Source organism: Periplaneta americana, chromosome 11 (genome assembly GCF_040183065.1).
Source record: "Periplaneta americana isolate PAMFEO1 chromosome 11, P.americana_PAMFEO1_priV1, whole genome shotgun sequence".
Taxonomy (NCBI): Eukaryota; Metazoa; Arthropoda; class Insecta; order Blattodea; family Blattidae; genus Periplaneta; species Periplaneta americana.
Genome location: NC_091127.1, coordinates 9,621,378 through 9,640,257, shown reverse-complemented (window position 1 = coordinate 9,640,257; position 18,880 = coordinate 9,621,378). Strand labels below are relative to the sequence as shown.

The following is an 18,880-nucleotide window of genomic DNA, read 5'->3' as shown; positions in this document are numbered from 1 at the left end:
TTCATTAGTATTTTCCTAGTACCCGGGCACACACGTATACTTTTCCATTCAACTATTACTCAAGAAGTTAATATATTAGTTACTAGATGTCACTACCTCTACTTCTTTAATTACCATTTCTTAAATATACATACACTCAATCTCCTTCTCTTTTCTCTATCTACTACGTCGTAATTTGTGCATTGCATTCATATCTAATACATATTTTTTTTTAAATATGTAATAATTTATCTTTTGGGAGGCGAAGAGACTTGAACCTACGAAGTTGCGTTTATAGGATTTTATAACAACACGCGTTAGTCAACTGAGCTAAACAGACACGATGATTAATTACGTTTTTTTTTTTTATTTATTTATCTAAACGATAACAGCTCCCTGTATTAACAGGCTGCCACAAAGACAGAGCATATTGTGCAATAGGCAGTTGGAAGTATAAATAATATACATATGTTGAAGTTGAAGGGAGTCTTACGACAAGAAATGACTGAATAAATAAGTAGCTACTAATTAATTAGTTGAATATCATTGTTGACCGTAGAGATGGTTGCGGAGTATAAATATGGATCCTCTCAGAGCTGCAAGAACGATGTCATCAATTGCCTTCCTCTGTAGGCCGAAACGTTGACATGTCAGGAAGAAGAAACCAGGAATAGTTCCGCGCTCCAACCATAAGGCCTATTACTTCAATTTGTTGTAGACCGTATTTGTCCATGAAATATGGAACGGTACGTACATAGATGTCGTTTTTTTCCCTATTTACATCTTCAGGTTGGCTCTTTTGTTTTTCAAATCTAACGGTGGGATCGATGATGTAGCCATTGTTGTTAAGTTTACAGAAGTAAAATGTGGAATTACTCTGCCAGGTTAAATAAATCATTATTATTATTATTATTATTATTAAATTATTTTAATCACATTAGTCCCGTGAACACTTCTAAATAATCCCTGAAACTTCAAAAAGACGAAAATACACGTTTAAAATGAAAAAAAAATTATATAATTAATTGTAATTTGTTATTTATCCAACGCCTTAGATACCATTCTTCACTAATCATGGCCTCCTAAATCATAACCTATCTAGTATACGTATCGATTCTAAAATCCATGCCATGATACGTGATTATATGGGGACTTATTTTCAACATATTCTTTTATAAAACATAATTTTTCGTTATGGTCATGGATAAAATTACGTATGGTACTTGTGAGCGTGATCTTTATTGCGCTCGTGTAATTTAAGCACTCGGCTGACGCCTCGTGCTTAAATCTTTCCACTCGCGCAATAAAGATGCACTTACCTCACAAGTACCATAAATAACTATTTCAACATATCTGAATTGTTCATTTTTATTCAAAATTCTTACCACTCATATTCTCCATATGAAAATCCGTCTCTTAGTGCAACATAGTCGTCTTACTAATTATATTAAAACTCTATGTAAAATACCTGGCTGTATTAGAAGACATCACACTTTTCTGAGTATTGAGTACTGTAGCTTTGGACTCGGTGACTTTGACACTCTGAATTGCGCCATCTACAATTCTCAATGTGTGCTGTGACGTGGTGGTGGTTGTGGTGGTTGCAGTTGTAGTTGTAGTCAAAACTTGGCTTGTTCTCTCAATTTCATCTGATGATACTGATGAATTCGTCTAGACAGAAATTAACAACTGTTAAATGTAAAATCCCCATATAGGATAAATAAGATTATCAATTTGTGGTGAGCCATTCAAAATATAGTTAGTGCATATACTTTCTACACTGAAGACCGAAGTTCAGATCTTGGTAAGATTAAATAGGATTGCTGATGGACAATGAAAGTGCTGGGAAAAGTTTTCTTCAAGTACTCCTGTGTTCTCATCATTCCACCATTTCTGCATTAATTGTCATCCATAATAGTACATTATGCAATGAGCCTATAATGGTAATTAAGACGCGAGTATGTTTATGAAACGAGTGCAAGCGAGTTTCATAATTTTCATACGAGCGTCTTAATTACCATTATAGTCAAGTTTCATACGACTTTTTATGCTCGACCATGTTTCTAACTTGAAATTATTCATAAGTATTCATGTTATTCTTATCTGACTGAGGAACGGAACTGACCTTGTGCAATACCCCGTAAATTGTGAGATATGCACAGACGCGAAAGTATTGATTTTTTCCGAGAAACAGATGTCGACATTGACCTTGACATTGAAAAACGAGATGACAAATTGAATTTATTTGAATATTATTTACAATTAACGCTATTATTATAGTAACAGAACTGATTTTATCTCAAATATAGGTGATTTATTGTTGTCTTTTGATTGCATATCCGAGAATAATCGATACTTGCACTTTCATATTGCTACAATGGTATTTTCTGATTGGTGGAACACCTGAACTTTAATGAATAGGTGTACTTTAATGAGGTCCATTAAAGGGCTGCTACCAGGTGTATAATTACTACATTTCGGCATAAAGTCGTACTGCCATGTTGATGTGTACTCAATATTGTGACCAAAATAAGCATGGATCTGACTGCGATATAGCCAAATTTGTATAACAATGCTTGGTAGAAGAAATAAATATATCATAGAAAGAAGGTTTATTAGGTAAATAACATAAGGGTCCGGCAAAAATATCTGACGTTTTTAGGTTGGCAGTCGTGCGGTGGTGGGAGGACAGGGAATGAACGCCATTATTGCCATTTCAGTTGCAATGGATCCGTGGAATGCATCGTATTTGTCGTTTGCCGTGGAGATGTTTTTTGAAAACAAATGATTCAGTAGTTCTTACGCTGCAAAGATTCCAACAACATTTCAATGTGGGTCGACATGGGTAAGTTCCCAGCTGTAACACATTTTTATTATGGGTAAACAATTTCAGAACGATTTCTTCAGCATCAAAATGTAAGTCAACAGGAAGGCCAAGAATACGTGATACCACAAAACATGATAGGCAGGGCAGTGCTGAACTTCAGAATTAGGCTGCAGAAGTGCATAAAAAAAATGGACGTAATTTGGAGGGTGTAATTTTCAAAACCTAATTTTGTTCTTTTGTATCAGTAAATGGCAATAATGTCACTTTTCGACAAAAGAATAAAACTCAACTTACATTAAGATACAACTACGTTGTCTCATTTAAAAAAAAAATCATTAGAAGTTTTTGCCAAACCCTGTACATAGATATTCACTCACCAAAATGGCTTAAGATACTTCTTAAATTATAAGCAAAGTAATGAAACACAAGTATCAAGCTTCAACTACTTGTGCTGTAACATTTCACATCAGAGAGATCAAAATATTAATTTCAATTAAACAAGTTTCAACGAACTTCAATAATTTCAAGGAAAAAATTGTTCCAAGGTCAGGTATCGAACCTGGGATCTTTGGCTAAGCATGCCAGCCTCTACCGACTGAGCTACCCAGGAACTCTAACAGATCCCGGCTCAATTATTCTCCTTATATTCACATACCTCAAGTAGGTTGACCGAACATCAGAGCCCAGCTTTGAGTGCACACTTTCTGTGTGACTTAAATTTGTGGTTTTCTGTTAACGAACAGTAATGTGTATTATGCAAATCTGGATTTCAGATATAGCTGTGTAAAGTTGATTTGAATAACTGACCTTTAGTTAAGTGTGCAAATGCTCTACCAACTGAGCTACCCAGGAACTCTGTCAGACCCTGGCTCAATTATTCCTTTTATTTCCACATTCCTCAAGTGGGTTGGCTAGACGTCAGAGATCCGACATTGAGTGCACACTTTCTGTGTGACTTAAATTTGTGGTTTTCTGTTAACTAAAAGTAATGTGTAGTATGCAAATCTGGCTTTCAGATATAGCTCCGTGTAAAGCTGATTTGAATAATTTCAAGGGAAAAATTGTTCTGGGGCCGGGCATCGAACCCGGAATCTTTGGCTGAGTGTGTCAATGCTCTACCGACTGGGCTACCCGGGAACTCTGTCAGATCCCAGCTCAATTATTCCCTTTATTTCCTCATACTTCAAGTGGGTTGACAAGACATCAGAGACCCAACATTGAGTGCACACTTTCTGTGACTTAAATTTGTGGTTTCCTATTAACTAACAGTAATGTGTATTATACAAATCTGACTTTCAGCTCCCTGTAAAGCTGACTTGAATAATTTCAACAAAAAATTTGTTCCAGGGCCAGCAATCGAACTCGGGACCTTTGACTGAGTTCGTCAATGCTCCACTGAGCTACCCAAGAACTCTACCAGACCCCAGCTAAATGACAGTAATCTACATACCTTTGTCATGTTTTTGCTCTCTGGTTCTGACTTTATAGTTGCATCATCATCTGAGGTAGTGGTAGATACTTCAACCTCTGCACAAGTATCAGGAGTCATAGTCGAGACTTCCACTTCACTATCAACAGATGGCATTGTAGTAGACACCTCCACTTCACCACAAGTTAATTGATCTGATGAGGAATTATCAACAATTTCATCTTTCGTTCTTTGCACCTCATCAGGTGCAGATGAATTTGTACACTCAACATTATTTGCAACACCTGAAGATGATTTTTCCACGTCATCTTTAACTTCCGACTTCACTATATGTTCCATGGTGCCCGAATCTTTCGTCTGACCTGCAGACTTGTCTTTACTGGAGGTTTTATCTGATATTGGAATAGCAACTTTTGCCTCGTCTTCACATGTTGTTGCTACTGCAACTGCTGATTCCAGATCTTTCCTAATGGCTTCCATTCCATCAACACTTCCCACTGTAAAAGAAATTCAGATATTAACCTTATTACTTTATCAAATGTTACCTTCAAAAAACTACAAAATCAATGCCAATGTGACTGATTATAGTACATTATGCAACGAGCCTATAATGAAGGTAATTAAGAAGTGAGTATAGATATTTATGAAACGAGCGCAAGCGACTTTCATAATTTTCATACGAGCTTCTTAATTACCATTATAGGCGAGTTTCATACGACTTTTTATGCTCGACCATATTTCTAACTTGATATTATTAATTTTTGAGCAATGTCCCGTATGTTGTGAGATGTGCGCAGACGCGAAAGTATTGATTTTTTCCGAGGAACAGATGTTCACATTGACCTTGCTAGGCCATAAGAACCTACAGAGATAACATTGAAATTAAATTAGACATTGAAAAACGAGATGACAAATTGAATTTATTTGAATATTATTTACAATTAACGCTAATTATTATAGTAACAGAACATAACCTTCTGCGACAGTATTGGATTTCCAGCCTCTGTGACTTTTCGCTAATTCTCTTTCGATTGCATATCCGAGAATAATCGATACTTGTGGTTTTATAACAGTAGAAAGCTGACCTGTCATTGGCTGAACAGTTGTAATCTGAGTCGTCATTGGCTGAAAGACTTGACCTTTAATGAGTAGGTGTACTTTAATGACATGCATTAAAGGTCTGCTACCAGGTGTATAATTACTACATTTCGGCATGGTCGAGCATAAAATAATATAAATGGTTGGTCACTTGCTAACAAACACCTCGAGATGTATATAGTTATTAGAACTTTCTAAATTATGCAAGTCTAGCAATCTGAAAAATTTAATTCCTGAAATGAGAGTATCTGGAAATAATGGGTAAGTTTTGTCTGAAGCTTTTACATTCAGGGACAAGGTTAATTTACAACTAGGCCTAATATTACTTTTTAAGTGTCACAGTACACATGAATCTGGTTGAAACACGAAGTTTATATAATTTCCACCAGTAACAAGAGAAGTCTTCATAAATTGTGAATTTGACAACAATTTACTTCATTATGCATCTGTTCTGTAGAAAATATTAATGAAGAATAAAATTATTATTATTTGCAAGGAACAAGCACATGAGAGTGACCACATGCAAATAAAGTAAAATGTGCTTTTAAGGAGACCCGATTTAAGGAAAATCTAGCTTTTAAGGAGTACTTTTCAAGTGGGTTTTATGAAGCCTGAGATATCGACTCTAATTTCAATAATCAATAGTACTGGCATATTCAATAGTGCATCTCAGCCGATTGTAATACAATGCCACCGGCAATATTCTTTACCATTCTTTATGGTCTTGCTTTGCATTGCTTTCACAAACTGGTTGCTTTGCTTGCTTTGTTCTTGAGAGTTGTGTGGATTCTGTTTCAAAGTATTTTTTTGTTAGTTTATGGTGTTCATACATCATTATAATAGCAACTAAAGGGAAGAAATTAACTATCAGAAAGCAAGTGAAAATAATAAGGAATGTCGATGTTAATCCTCAAATAACACTACTGCATAAGGCAAAAAAGAAATTTTCAATACCAAGTTTCAGTGTGGTTCGGGTTTAACCAAATGGAAAAACATTTGAAGGGTACATAGGGAAAAACGAACAATGTCACATTTCCATTAAAGGTGAGACAGTGATCTATTTCAGTATATTACTGCAAAATTTATTGATGTTTCTACTTGAAATGAAGGAAATGATGAATGTATCTATGGTTTTAATTCTCCTTTAGCACTTTTGGTAAAAATAACACTATTGTTTGTAGTAATACAGCGAATTACATAATGACATCACCCTTAACAGCATTGTAACATTGTTCGTTTTTCCCGTGTACCCTTCATTTGTGCCTCACCATTTGAAGAGTTAAAAAATATTACAATGTAACGTATTGTAAATAATAATTGTAGGTCTAATTAGATGATTATAATGTCTAGTACAGAACACGCATGTCAGTACCGTAATTTTAGCATTTCCTTCTCATTTTACGTAAACCTCCTTTTATGGTTTTTTATTTTATTTTAGGTCTTTTACGACGCTTCATCAACAGCTTAGGTTATTTAGCGTCTGAATGAGATGAAAGTGATAATACCGGTGAAATAAGTCCGGGGTCCAACACCGAAAGTTACCCACCATTTGCTCATATTGGGTTGAGGGAAAACCCCAGAAAAACCTCAACCAGGAAATTTGCTCCGACCGGGAACCCGGCCAACCTAGTTTCGTGGCTAGACACGCTAACCGTTACTCCACATGTCTGGACCCCTTTTATGGAAAAAAAGTAATTCCTCAGAGATTCGTTAAAAAGTTCTACTGTATGTATAATGAAAACATTTTCCAGTTCAACACGAAAATCAAATATTTTTACTTCAAATGATTCAGAGCCAATTGAATTTTAACTGCTCAAGCCTGTTAACAATACATACCTTCTGCTGTAGAGTCCTTGTTCTGTACTTTCTGCGTAGTTGGTGTAGTTCCAACAGTCTTCACAGGAGGTATGGCAGATGTCAGCAAGCTGTTGTTATTTGAATGACTGTTGACCTTCCGGAGGAGAATGAGAAGTTCTCGACGCACTCGTGACTTCTGCAGGCAGAGCGGCGAGTAGCACGAGGTGGTGAGGCTGGCAGTGGAGCCAGGAACTTGCGGCGCAGTCATGTTACAGTGCTGGGAGTAGCACGACAAGCCATGACCCAGCCGTGTCAGTTTTCCATACTGCTGGCGTATGGCTGTAATTCGTCGAGTGATGGAATTGAGCATGTCTTTGTTTGGCCCTGCAGCATTATTACCATTGTTAGCGACACACAATTTCCCCAAAAATAAAGAGGGTAACAAATTTTCAGCAGATGATCCTCCTTCACCTTCTGCGTCATCACTCTCTTCATTTTCGACGTCAACATCACCTTCTCCGTCAGGAGTTGTTTTCCCATTTTCACCCTCAGAAGTACTTCTGCTCAAATTCTTGTTTGCCTGAAAAAAAAAAAATTGTAATTACAAGAAAACAACTAAAAGCATCTTAATTGTATAACAGTATATCATCGGTGTTCCTGCAATAACTCCGATGTGATATATTTATTGATTTTCAGATTTTTGCTCTATTAAACAACTTAAATAGTGATACAGCAAATAATAAAATCTCCTATATGTAATTATATTTCTTTCTTTCAGTAATGTAAGGATTCACTATCTCCTATGTACGGCTGCCATAGGATGAAATCAATCTTCTTACTGTTCTCCAACCAGATCAACCGTGAAAGGAATGTGCTTACTATTGCATCATCTATTGGAGCGAAGTAGATAGATAATATTACCGTTATAACGTCAGTTTAAAAACCATGCGCTCTCCTGCATATGTTATCTCCTGTATGGAGAGATTAAAAGACCAGGAGATTAACAGTGACCTAATTTTGTAACTAGGGTAGTATCAATATGTGTGTGTATCAATGTTATTGTTTGTGCTGTGAGAGCTAGCCAATACAAATACGAGTACCCACATGTGTGACCTTATGACATCTTATGACATCAACATTCATTCACAGCATTACTCTGCTTCGTCTCAGTCCCCAAAGACTTTCTCGTGGTTGGAGTACAGTAATGTATTCAGCTGTTTGCTGACAACATAAAGTCCACTATAGTCCATTCAGTTGTTGTTTTTCACGAGAAATGAGGGGTATTTTGATCGGTGTTAATTATAGATGCCTGTTGCTAGTAGCCAGAGGTGGGGTGTAGTCAATATATACTGCAAGGCCTGCCATAGGATGAATAAATGTGTTTTTTCTTCCTACTGAAAAATTTTATAGTTTGCACATAGAGTTATTGCAGGAACAACGATCAGCAGAATTCACAGGCTAATATCTTGTATTACAAAATAAAATAAAAATAATATTTTTAACTAACGATAGGTACTTGACACCAGTTGCAAATATAAGAGACATAATTATACAGGGCCCAGCAGAATGATATCCCTGATTAGAAACATAAATAACAAGAGCAACATAGATCCTATTCAAAATTTAATTTTACCATCTTACAGAAGAATGTTTGCCATTTTGACATCACTTTGTTTTAAAGATAATATTGTCCAAATACTTGCCCTCACAAGCTATACGCTCCTGAAACAGTGACTGTGCATTCTTCTTCCTCAAAAAGCATGGCTCTATTATTCCAAATTGTGCAACAGCACAGCAAACAGTTACACACTCACTGTGGAAAGGTCGCTGATGCATTTCTCGAGGGTTTTCTGGGATTTGAACCCATTACCATAGCTTAACGACAAAGCTGAACTTCAACTATTGCAATATCACAGCTGGTCATGTGCAACAGACATAAGATAGAAACAACTTCAATTACTGTAATATATTAAGAATATAAACAACAATACATACACTCTGAGCGAGTCTTCTTTCTTCTAGGACCTTCAAATGTGTCCGTCGAGTGAGGAACTCATCCAGACGAGATTTCTTTGCTATCTTTGGATAGTGCAGTCGTCCAGGAGAAGTCAGAGCCTTAGTGATATCAATTTCTTCAAACTTAGAAATCGGAGGATACACTTTCAAGTGTTTCAAAGAACCTGAAAAAATACCTGCAGTTTTGTATGGAAATATATGTATGCATTCTAATATGATGAATAAAATCATTCTAAAAAAAAAAAAACTGCACACACGCACACACACCTGTGTGCACACATGAACGATATAGATATATATATATATATATATATATATATATATATATATATACATACACACACACACACACACATATGCCATTTGAAGCTGTCAAGCTTAACAACAACTATCAGGTGAAGCTGTGATCAGTGACATTTGTAGCAGCAACAAAATGTAGCTTGTTTGAACCAGCCCCCTAAGAAGGGAAGATGGTACAGAAATATCAAAATGAATTAAATAAGAACTACTGTTTAGAGCTCAATACAGAACATTCCAGCATTTAAATTTCTATGCTGGACAGAAGGATGTTCTTTGGCCAAAACTCTTGAGACCAGTATTCCCTTAATATTATAAAACATTCACTGCTGCACGTGAAACTTCAAAATCATATAATGTGATATTCTGATTTTCTTAGTCCCTTCCTGTAATATTACAACTAATGCATATCACAGAAATTTCAACAGAAATTTTTTTTTTTCCTAGCAAACAAAGAATAACATGTTTACAAAGAGTACAAAGATAAATTAAAGTGTGAAGAGAAGTGTGGACTGAAAAAAACACGTGAAGACAGAATGAAGCAAAGACAAATTTACAATCAAACTTTATGTATAATTATAGGACAGAGGAGAATGTGTATGTGTGCATGCATATGAAAAGAGACCACTTGAAGGCTTCTAGTTTCAGATATAGACAGTGATTTGAGCATGATTCAGTTTACACAGGCCTTTAATATTTATATAGTTCACTGCTTAGGATGTGATCATACCAAAGACATAAAAAATTCACCACTTTGAATCCTCCCCACCTTTTCATAAGCACGAACACATATAATGATGATAAAAATTGTATTGTATAGCTACTCACTTTCTTTATCCCCTTTGGCAGCTGCTTCCTGTTTTATCTTACTCTTCCCTGTATCATTTGCTTCACTGGAAGATTTTTCACGCTTTACTTCTGTATCTATGGATTCTACTTTTTCTTCTCCTTCATCTTCCTCTTCCTTGACTTCTGCCTTCTCCAAGCCCTCCAGAATTTCTTCTTTCACTTTATTCTTGCAGTCTTCCTCAGTTAAAGATTCAGTCTGAAGTTCACTATTCGCTTCTATCTTCACTTTTTCTTCTGCAGCTGCTTCATCTTCAGCACACTTTTTTATTAAAAACTTGTACGTATTAGGATCAACTGCTAAAATTTTAATACCTTTATCATCTGAAAAATAAGTGAACATAACATTATAAAATAATGTCAGACGACTCTACATAATAGATCACAAAAAAAAAAAATATTAGAATTAACAACTTTCATTAATTTGTCTTGAAAATTATTTGCTTCATAGAAAAATACAGCTATATGAAACTACACATTTTGACTACTCATTCACATCACTGCAAGAGTTCATTCTTGCTATATCAAAAGTTAAAATTCTACATAAAACAGTAAATTCAAAATAACACGAAAGGAAATAAAGTGTATTTTATCACATTCACTTACCTTTTACTTGAACCATTATTTTTTGAGGACCTGCTCGTAGTCCTATCGTATGGCAATCCTGAATTTTGAATTTTCTTGACGTTGACAACCACAACCAGCCCCACTGACCATGAACACGATACTCCTCACCTTTTTGCTTCCACACCTTAAAAAAAAATTACAGATATTATGAATTATATAATTTGTCACGATTATGTAACACATTCATAACAATGGGCAGTAAGAATAAAGCTTAAGTACTTTCTCAAGGTTTATACTTTTGAGTATGAGCAATTCCTGTGATTATATACTCATAACCACTAGAGCATACTCATACTCGTAAGAATAAAGACATTCTACCTAACGCGAATATATACTCATCTCTACAGCTTTCTTGATCGTTTAAAAGTTAGTATGTACTCATGTTACCTATCCTCTTTGACAACATTGCACAGTGATGCTCAGCTTTTTTTATAGATTTTCACATGCTATCGGCATGCTGTAGTGGTTTGTGTTTTGCTTTTTATAAATAAATAAGCAAATAAACAAACAAATTAATTAATTAAGAAAATAGTACTGGGAAATCGTCATTACGGGATGTTGGATTGAGATTACAATCCATTTTTAGAATTCCAGTCATGCTAATTCTATTTTTTATTATAGAGAGTTATATATATAATTTAAAGTTACAATTGCATTTTGCAATTCAAATATTACAAAATAAACTGTAATTGTTAATTATATTTAACAATACAATCTAACTTTATAATTTGATAGCCATTCATATTCTTATAGGTTATGTTTTTTTACGAATAACAAATACGTATTTAACCTTTTTCACATTCACTTTTGTGAAGCGTTAAAGGCCTCTGAAGTTCACGTCTTTTTCTATATTTTTCCATGAGGCACTACATCGTTCATAAATTCTGCCATTTTTTTTATTTAACTTTAAACTGAACACAAATCAACAAATACTCAGAATTGAGCCTGCTACAAACCACACTCAGAATAACATGAGGACGAACTTATAAATATGAGAATATACTAGCTTTTATTCTTATCAAGCATGAGTATATATTCTGTACAAGATGGTCACTTGAGTATATTCTACTATGCTTCCATGTTATGAGTATGTAATCAAAAATGAGTAGGTACTCAAATGTTTTTATTCTTACTAACAAGAGTATACACTAAAAAAAAGTCCAGTATATACTATATACTCATGTTTATTCTTACCACGGAATGTCCCTGAAAGCATGCTTATAAATATGATCTAACATAAGCACTAAAATATAAACACACTAATACATTCTGCTCTCCACTCTCTTGTATGTCTCTCCTAACTTCCTTTCTCTCTCTTACTCTTTCTCCCTCTCTCTTCCATAATTAATTCCCTGTCCCTCAATTATTTACCTTTCTCTTTCTTTTTCCTATCTCTACCTATTTCCTCCCCTCTCTCACTTTTTCCCTATACTTTTCAATTCCTAAACTCTTGTCATTTTCTTTCCTGTTTCTTTCTCTGCCTGTAAGTATTAGTTCTACTACCATAAAACTAAGAGTTTCTTTCTACTATTTCCAATAGTAAGCAACAACATTCATTTTAAATCAATTCTTCATTATGTACCTGGTGTTTCAGGCCAAGTGTATATTTAACAAAGTTGTACGTTAATCTATTCCTTTCTTCTTCCTCTTCCTTATCCTTCTTATCTTTCTTGTCCAGTCGCTTCCTCTCCTCTCGTTCTGCAGCAGTGAGTCGCTGCATCTTGACGTGTCCCAGTGCTTCGTGCCACACTGATGCAAATACAACAGGCTTGATACAAGCCTGCAGGACAATGAGTGCGCGTGCGAAGTCACGGGGGTTGATGCATGCGCTGACGGCAGTGATCCATGGCTTCCGCAGCAGTGGCCAGTTGGGATGCATGAAAGACGACTGTATACTGCTTTCCAGTTGCAGAACTGTTTGACGCAGAGTACTAACCAACAAAGCTCGAGTCCCTGTCAACAAAAATCACATGTTCACAATGTTGAATAAACAACTCAATCTTGGTGGGCAAGCAGTTATGTTCAGTAGACCTAGGTTTTGTGGACTGAAAGCAAGATGATTGAATTTGAATACAAATAAAGAATTGTTAGCATACTTTCCTTTACAATTAAAATAAAACTGAGGTGTCTCATGTCATATAAGGAACGAATTTCTAGGTGCTAAAAAAGGAGAGATTTTTAGGACGTCATAAAATCCGATTTAGGATATTTACATATACATTTTTTTTTTTCCCCAATGCCACCAGGTTGTCTTTTCGACATTTCTGGTCTTCTCTCCTGGCCGTGGCTTAGTTGTAACCCACTTCTGAGGTTGGGGCGCCTGGAAGGTGGAGTTACATTACCCCGATGATGTGATAGGATGATTATGATAATGTGGTGCCAGGAGAGGTCTTAAATCTAAACTTAACCTAAATTCCAGACCATGGACGAACACAGGAATAATCCCCTTTAAGGAAAAATTCCTGTGCTCTAACAGGGAATCGAACCCGGCACCTCATGAACTATAGCCAAAAGCTCTGACCACTAGACCATGAGGCTGGTCCATATAAAATTAACAATTAGCCATTTTAATTTTAGTAAATATTCCATTTTAGATGGAATTTATTGGTGCTGACAATGAGTGCTACTGAATTGAAAACTGAAATTCTATCAGTGAAAGAGACTAATTGCTGATTGGTCAGTTTCATTTCACATAATGGGGGTGCATTGACATGAAAACTAATTTGTAAGCTCTCGCATAACCTGAACAACCTATCACCCCTTTTATGCTAGAATGAACTTTTTCAAACGAACTTTGGTTCCAGGAAATTAGGTAAAATCTTCTTTCCTCCCCTTCTTAGACTACTATGGGACGAAGTTGCCACACCAGTGTCTGTCTGTAAGAGAGTTTCTTTATAAACTTTAAATAGCATTTTTGTAGTTTTTTGGGATTCTTGCATTTTTATTTTAAATACACTCAAAATACTAAAAAACTCTTTTCCGGCACTAACATAGGTTTTAGGCATTTATAGCAGTTTATGGTTCATTTAGGCATTTTAGGTCCTATAGAATTTTAAAAGGAAGAACCTGTGTACATGAAACGTAGAGATATCTGAATAACATAGTCTAGGACGTAGCAAGCAAAATAGGTATAGAACTAGAAATCTGTTCCCAAGTCATATGAAGAGTCCACTGCAAGAATGATGGATGTCACTTCCTTGTCGAAAATGAACCAAGACTGTCAATGCATAGCTTAAGACATATAGAATGTACATAGAGAGTTATATGGCATTAACACTGATAGTCATTGTCCAGTAATGATCGGAAAATCACAGTGAAGCTTTGAGCGCTAAGCATTTCAAACTTTCAATTGCTTCTCCTGCAAAATGTATTCCAAACGACATCCATCATTCTTGCAGTGGACTCTTCATATATTTACAACACGTAAAAATAAACGAATGAAAGGTCTCCAGACAAAATATAGTAATTTCTCATTTACAACAAAACTCATCACTGCTAGTCATCATCTATTTTTTAAGCTAATGAAAATTGAAGCCAAATAAATACTGTGATGGCAACGTGAGATTCGATCTCACGACCGACAGAGGAGAGGCTAAGTCGTCCGTGTTTTGGGCGGGTTGCACGCGCATCTGGTGCTTGCGGAGAGAAGAAAGGGGAAAGAGTGATCGCGGCGGAGAGGAGAGGGGTCCGGATTGTTCGAGTGCTTTCTCTGGAGTGCTATCTGGACGCGCGTCGAAATATCGAGAACTCATACTTTCCAGAAACTGTGGTGTGAGTATAAATTACGCACGCGAGTGAACTTGGGACATTCATGATTAGTCAGTCAGTAAAGCAGTGCAGTTAAAGTCAGTGGAGAGCAAGCCAGACTATCTTGTGTAGCAGTGAAGCCAGCTTCGAGACCAGAGCGCGATTTGAGTTGTGTCCGTAACTGTGGAGCCTGAAGCCCGAAGTTCGAGTGCAGTGGACCGCAGTTGGGGGGACCTGAGTTCGAAGTGCAGCAGATCGTCTCTGAAGGTCTGGGGTTCGAGATTCTGTGAACGCGTGTGACTGAGCTAGAAGAACTAGCCAAGACAAACGAGCTGTGAACTGAGAACTGACAGTTCTGTGCTGTAAATAGTGCTTTGTGAATATTAGTTAAGATTAACAGTTCATTGTTGTTAACAGTCCAAGTAAATTGACATTGTCGTCTGTGGAGTGCACTAACGAATACTGTGTTACTGTGTGGAGAGCAAATCCTATTGTTGAGACAATAAAATTACATTGTTGTTGAGTTGAAATAAATTTACAATACATTTCATTAAAGTTTTTCGCTCACAAGGCAACACAGGGAATATTCCTATTATTAAAGCAACATAATATAACTACTACAGTCCACCTCAAGAGTCTGTGAGGTGAAGTATGTCCCCCAACAGTTGTTGGAGCTTTTATTGTATTTGATATTTAATCTGTGCTCCTCACATAAACTTTTAAAATGAAACAAAAACACTGAAAATATTTTGTAAAATATAATGTTTTAGCATGAACGTAATTTTTAAGTATCTGTACTGAGACACTGAATGTATGTCCAGTTACTTCATTTTCCAATACTTTACAAGACTAGCAAAATAGAAAATAAAACTTTCATAGAGAAACTTACCATACAAAGATCCTATCCATTTAAATTCCGATGCCTGCGTAAGAGAGAACTTATGGGAGAGATGCCGCTTTTTGTCTCTTTCTTCATTGCGTTGTATTTTATTCAGAGCAGCAATATTTGAACTGTACTGATTCACGTAACTCTTGAATGCATTTTCCATTCCAAGTTTGAACATGTATGTACCTGGGAAAAATATTTTAAGCAGTTCATAAAATTTCTTCCTAATTATTTAGTCACAATCTCAAACTACCAACAGTTAATATACGCAATCTGTACATATGAAAACTATTACACAATAGGACTGATTTACTAAGTTACCTGTTGCTATCTGTTGGGCTTTAAGTCTCGTAATACGTGTCCCATCTGTTCCATCTTTGTCTGCATCTTTATCCTTCTTATCTCCCTGAAGCTTTTCCAATTCTGTCTTGGATAGGATTGCAGTACTACGACGTTTAAGGTCATCCATGTTAAATGTTCTTGGCTGAAGAGACCCTGTCTTGGATCGTGTCACTATGATATGCTTTTTACCTGTTTAAAAACAAATAAAACATTTAAGGGGAGGCAGAGGAGAAATTTTCGAACAAATCTGAAGAAAAACTGAAAATTTGGTTTTTTCCATTTTTATTATCTTTATTTCGATATTCCGATGTTAGTTTTTGATTTTGTGCCCTTAAAAGTATGAAATTAAAATCAAGATAAATGTATTACTATATTATTCCCATAATAAACTAACACTTATCATTATTTATATACCTTCTCTGAACATATAAATAAAAAGGAATATTGAAAATTTCTTACAATATGGTGCATGGAGCATTTTATATCAAACAATATAAAGTTTTATAAAATTATTAATATTTACGGAACTATTGTACTTAGAAAGTTGAAACTTGGTATGTCCATTACTAATAACATACTTAGTATCCATGATCAATTTCAAACAAATCGGATAAATTTTGTGGATTTTGAAATATTCACCTCTGCCTCCCCTCAAACGTAACATACATACTGTTTATAAAAGCACATTTAATTCAGCAGGATTGCAATAATGAATCCTTAGACATCTTCACATTTTCACATCAAATACTCAAAACTAACACTATAAAATCAAATTGTGTAAAATACAAGGAAGCACGAATATCTTTTACTTTCGCGTCATGAAGGAAAAAAAAAAAGAAAGTAGTTTCAAGATTTTTTACGGGAATTCAAGTTTTTCAGCATTTCTAACACCGAAAAGTGATCTATGCTATACTATCCCTTTATTTTTATCTGTCATGTACAGTAATTTCTTCTAAAGTATTAATTGGATTTATTTCATATTCAGTATCTAAAAGTCAATATACACTGTGTTCCATAACCTCTGGGGCACTACCATATTTAGCATATGAAGAGTCCACTGCAAGAATGGTGGAATCATTTGGAACACATTTTTCAGGAGAAGCAATTGAAAGTTTGAAATGCTTAGCGCTCAAAGCTAAACTGTGATTTTCCGATCATTACTGGACAATGACTATCAGTGTTAATGCCATATAACTCTCTATGTACATTATATATGTCTTAAGCTATGCATTGACAGTCTTGGTTCATTTTCGACAAGAAAGTGACATCCATCATTCTTGCAGTGGACTCTTCATATTTTAATGCATGTATTTATGTTGGAGTTGACTAAAGTACACCATTTGAGTAACTGGCAAATTATACAGAATGATACAAAAATTCATATTAACACAAAATTATATTTGTTTGCTTTCCTTCTTTAAATGGAACACCCTATATTTAATAGAATAAATTTGTTGCACTCTTCAACCAGATTCAAATTATGTAAGCATGAAGTACAATAGCTTTGTATTTAAGTCATTAACAATAAATCTTCCACTTTCTGCATATCTCCTATGCATTATCATTCATAAATGTAATAATTACAGAAATAAGATAATGTGGTACAAAGATTCTTACCATCTTTTCCAATTTTTGTGCTGCCTTCATCCCCTTCTTTATCAGAATCAAGTTCCATTTCTTCTTCATCACATTCTGAAGACGCAACTGTAGATGACATTTTGACAGCTGAAATAACAAGAAAGATTAATTTTATTTTATTTGGATTAAAACAACTTCAGTACATAACAGTTCAAACAGAAAGACGGGCTCAGAGCAGCAGTATAAGACCTTTCTCTTGGAAATTATCTTACATGGGAAACACTGTATGTATTAAAACTAATAGCCTTGTCTTACCAGAAGTTGTGGTGGTGGTTGTGGTAGTAGTTGTGACAACTTCCGTTACTTGTTCTGATTCACTGGTATTTACAAGTTTCGTTTTTTCTGTTGTAGTTGTTGTAGTCACACTACTCAATGTCTCTGTAGCCTGCTACGAAAATAAACAAGAAGACACGGTTTTAATAAAACATGAAAGCTTCTCTCTCTAAAAATGTAAGAGAAAAGATAATGCATTTAAAATATTCGTAAAATAAAACATGTCAACATAGGAGATTTAAGACAAATAATAATAGTACATGAATTATCACTAGACCTCGGATTTTAGGTAAAAACCTATTTTGTTCCTCATGATATATACAAAAGAAAAGTTGTATACATACTAGGTTCAAAAAGTTCCCGGAATTTGCTAGCATCATAGAAACAACGTACCTTAAACACTATTCTACAGCATTTCCTTCAAAATAGTTGCCTTCCGCAACAACACACTTTTGCCAACGCGTGTAGAGTTCCTGGAAGCAGGCCTGGAAGCCATTTTGTGAAACCCGTCTTAGTGCTCTCGTCGCGTTTGCGATAACCTCTTCAGCATTGAATCTCCGTCCTTTCAGATGACTTTTCAGACGGGGAAACAGAAAGTAATCAGGTGGTGAGAGATCAGGAGAGTATGGTGGGTGATCCAAAGCAGTTATGTTGTGCCTGGCAAGAAAATTCTTTACAATAATTGCGCGATGAGCAGGTGCATTGTCATGCATAAGGAACCAGTTGTTTTCTACCCACTTTTCTGGACGTTTCCTTCTCACTGCGTCCCAGAGGCGACGGAGGGTTTCTACGTACAATTCTTTCGTTACAGTACGACCTTCTGGAATGAACTCATGGTGCATGAGACCCTGAGAGTCGAAGAAAACTTCCAACATAACTTTGCTTTAAGTGTGCTTAAATGCGACAGGCTCATGTTAGTAGATTTACTGGCATGAAAAAGAACTCCTGCGGGACAAAATTCCGGCACATCCGACGATGCTGATATAACCTCTGCAGTTGCGAGCGTCGTTAAATAAAACATAACATTTAAAATAACTTTGCCTTTGGAAGTGTCCCTAGGAAATTTTTGCTTCCGAGG

The 18,880-nt window shown here is 35.6% G+C and overlaps 1 protein-coding gene across 8 annotated transcripts in view; it reads right to left on the bottom strand.

The window, feature by feature from the left end:
* The window catches only part of E(bx) (nucleosome-remodeling factor subunit NURF301 E(bx)), a 110,133-nt gene that overhangs the window by 63,049 nt on the left and 28,204 nt on the right, over positions 1–18,880 (bottom strand). For 6 of the 8 annotated variants that reach the window (XM_069838946.1, XM_069838950.1, XM_069838952.1 and 3 more), the window contains exons 6-16: positions 17,785–17,917; positions 17,509–17,616; positions 15,871–16,080; positions 15,553–15,735; positions 12,499–12,869; positions 10,896–11,040; positions 10,272–10,613; positions 9,126–9,310; positions 7,170–7,710; positions 4,257–4,732; positions 1,448–1,650 (exon numbers count right to left, since the gene is read on the bottom strand). In XM_069838946.1, coding sequence (XP_069695047.1) covers positions 1,448–1,650; positions 4,257–4,732; positions 7,170–7,710; positions 9,126–9,310; positions 10,272–10,613; positions 10,896–11,040; positions 12,499–12,869; positions 15,553–15,735; positions 15,871–16,080; positions 17,509–17,616; positions 17,785–17,917 — 2,897 coding nt within the window. The remainder of the gene's footprint in view (positions 1–1,447; positions 1,651–4,256; positions 4,733–7,169; positions 7,711–9,125; positions 9,311–10,271; positions 10,614–10,895; positions 11,041–12,498; positions 12,870–15,552; positions 15,736–15,870; positions 16,081–17,508; positions 17,617–17,784; positions 17,918–18,880) is intronic. The other 2 variants (XM_069838951.1, XM_069838947.1) reach the window with 2 other exon arrangements.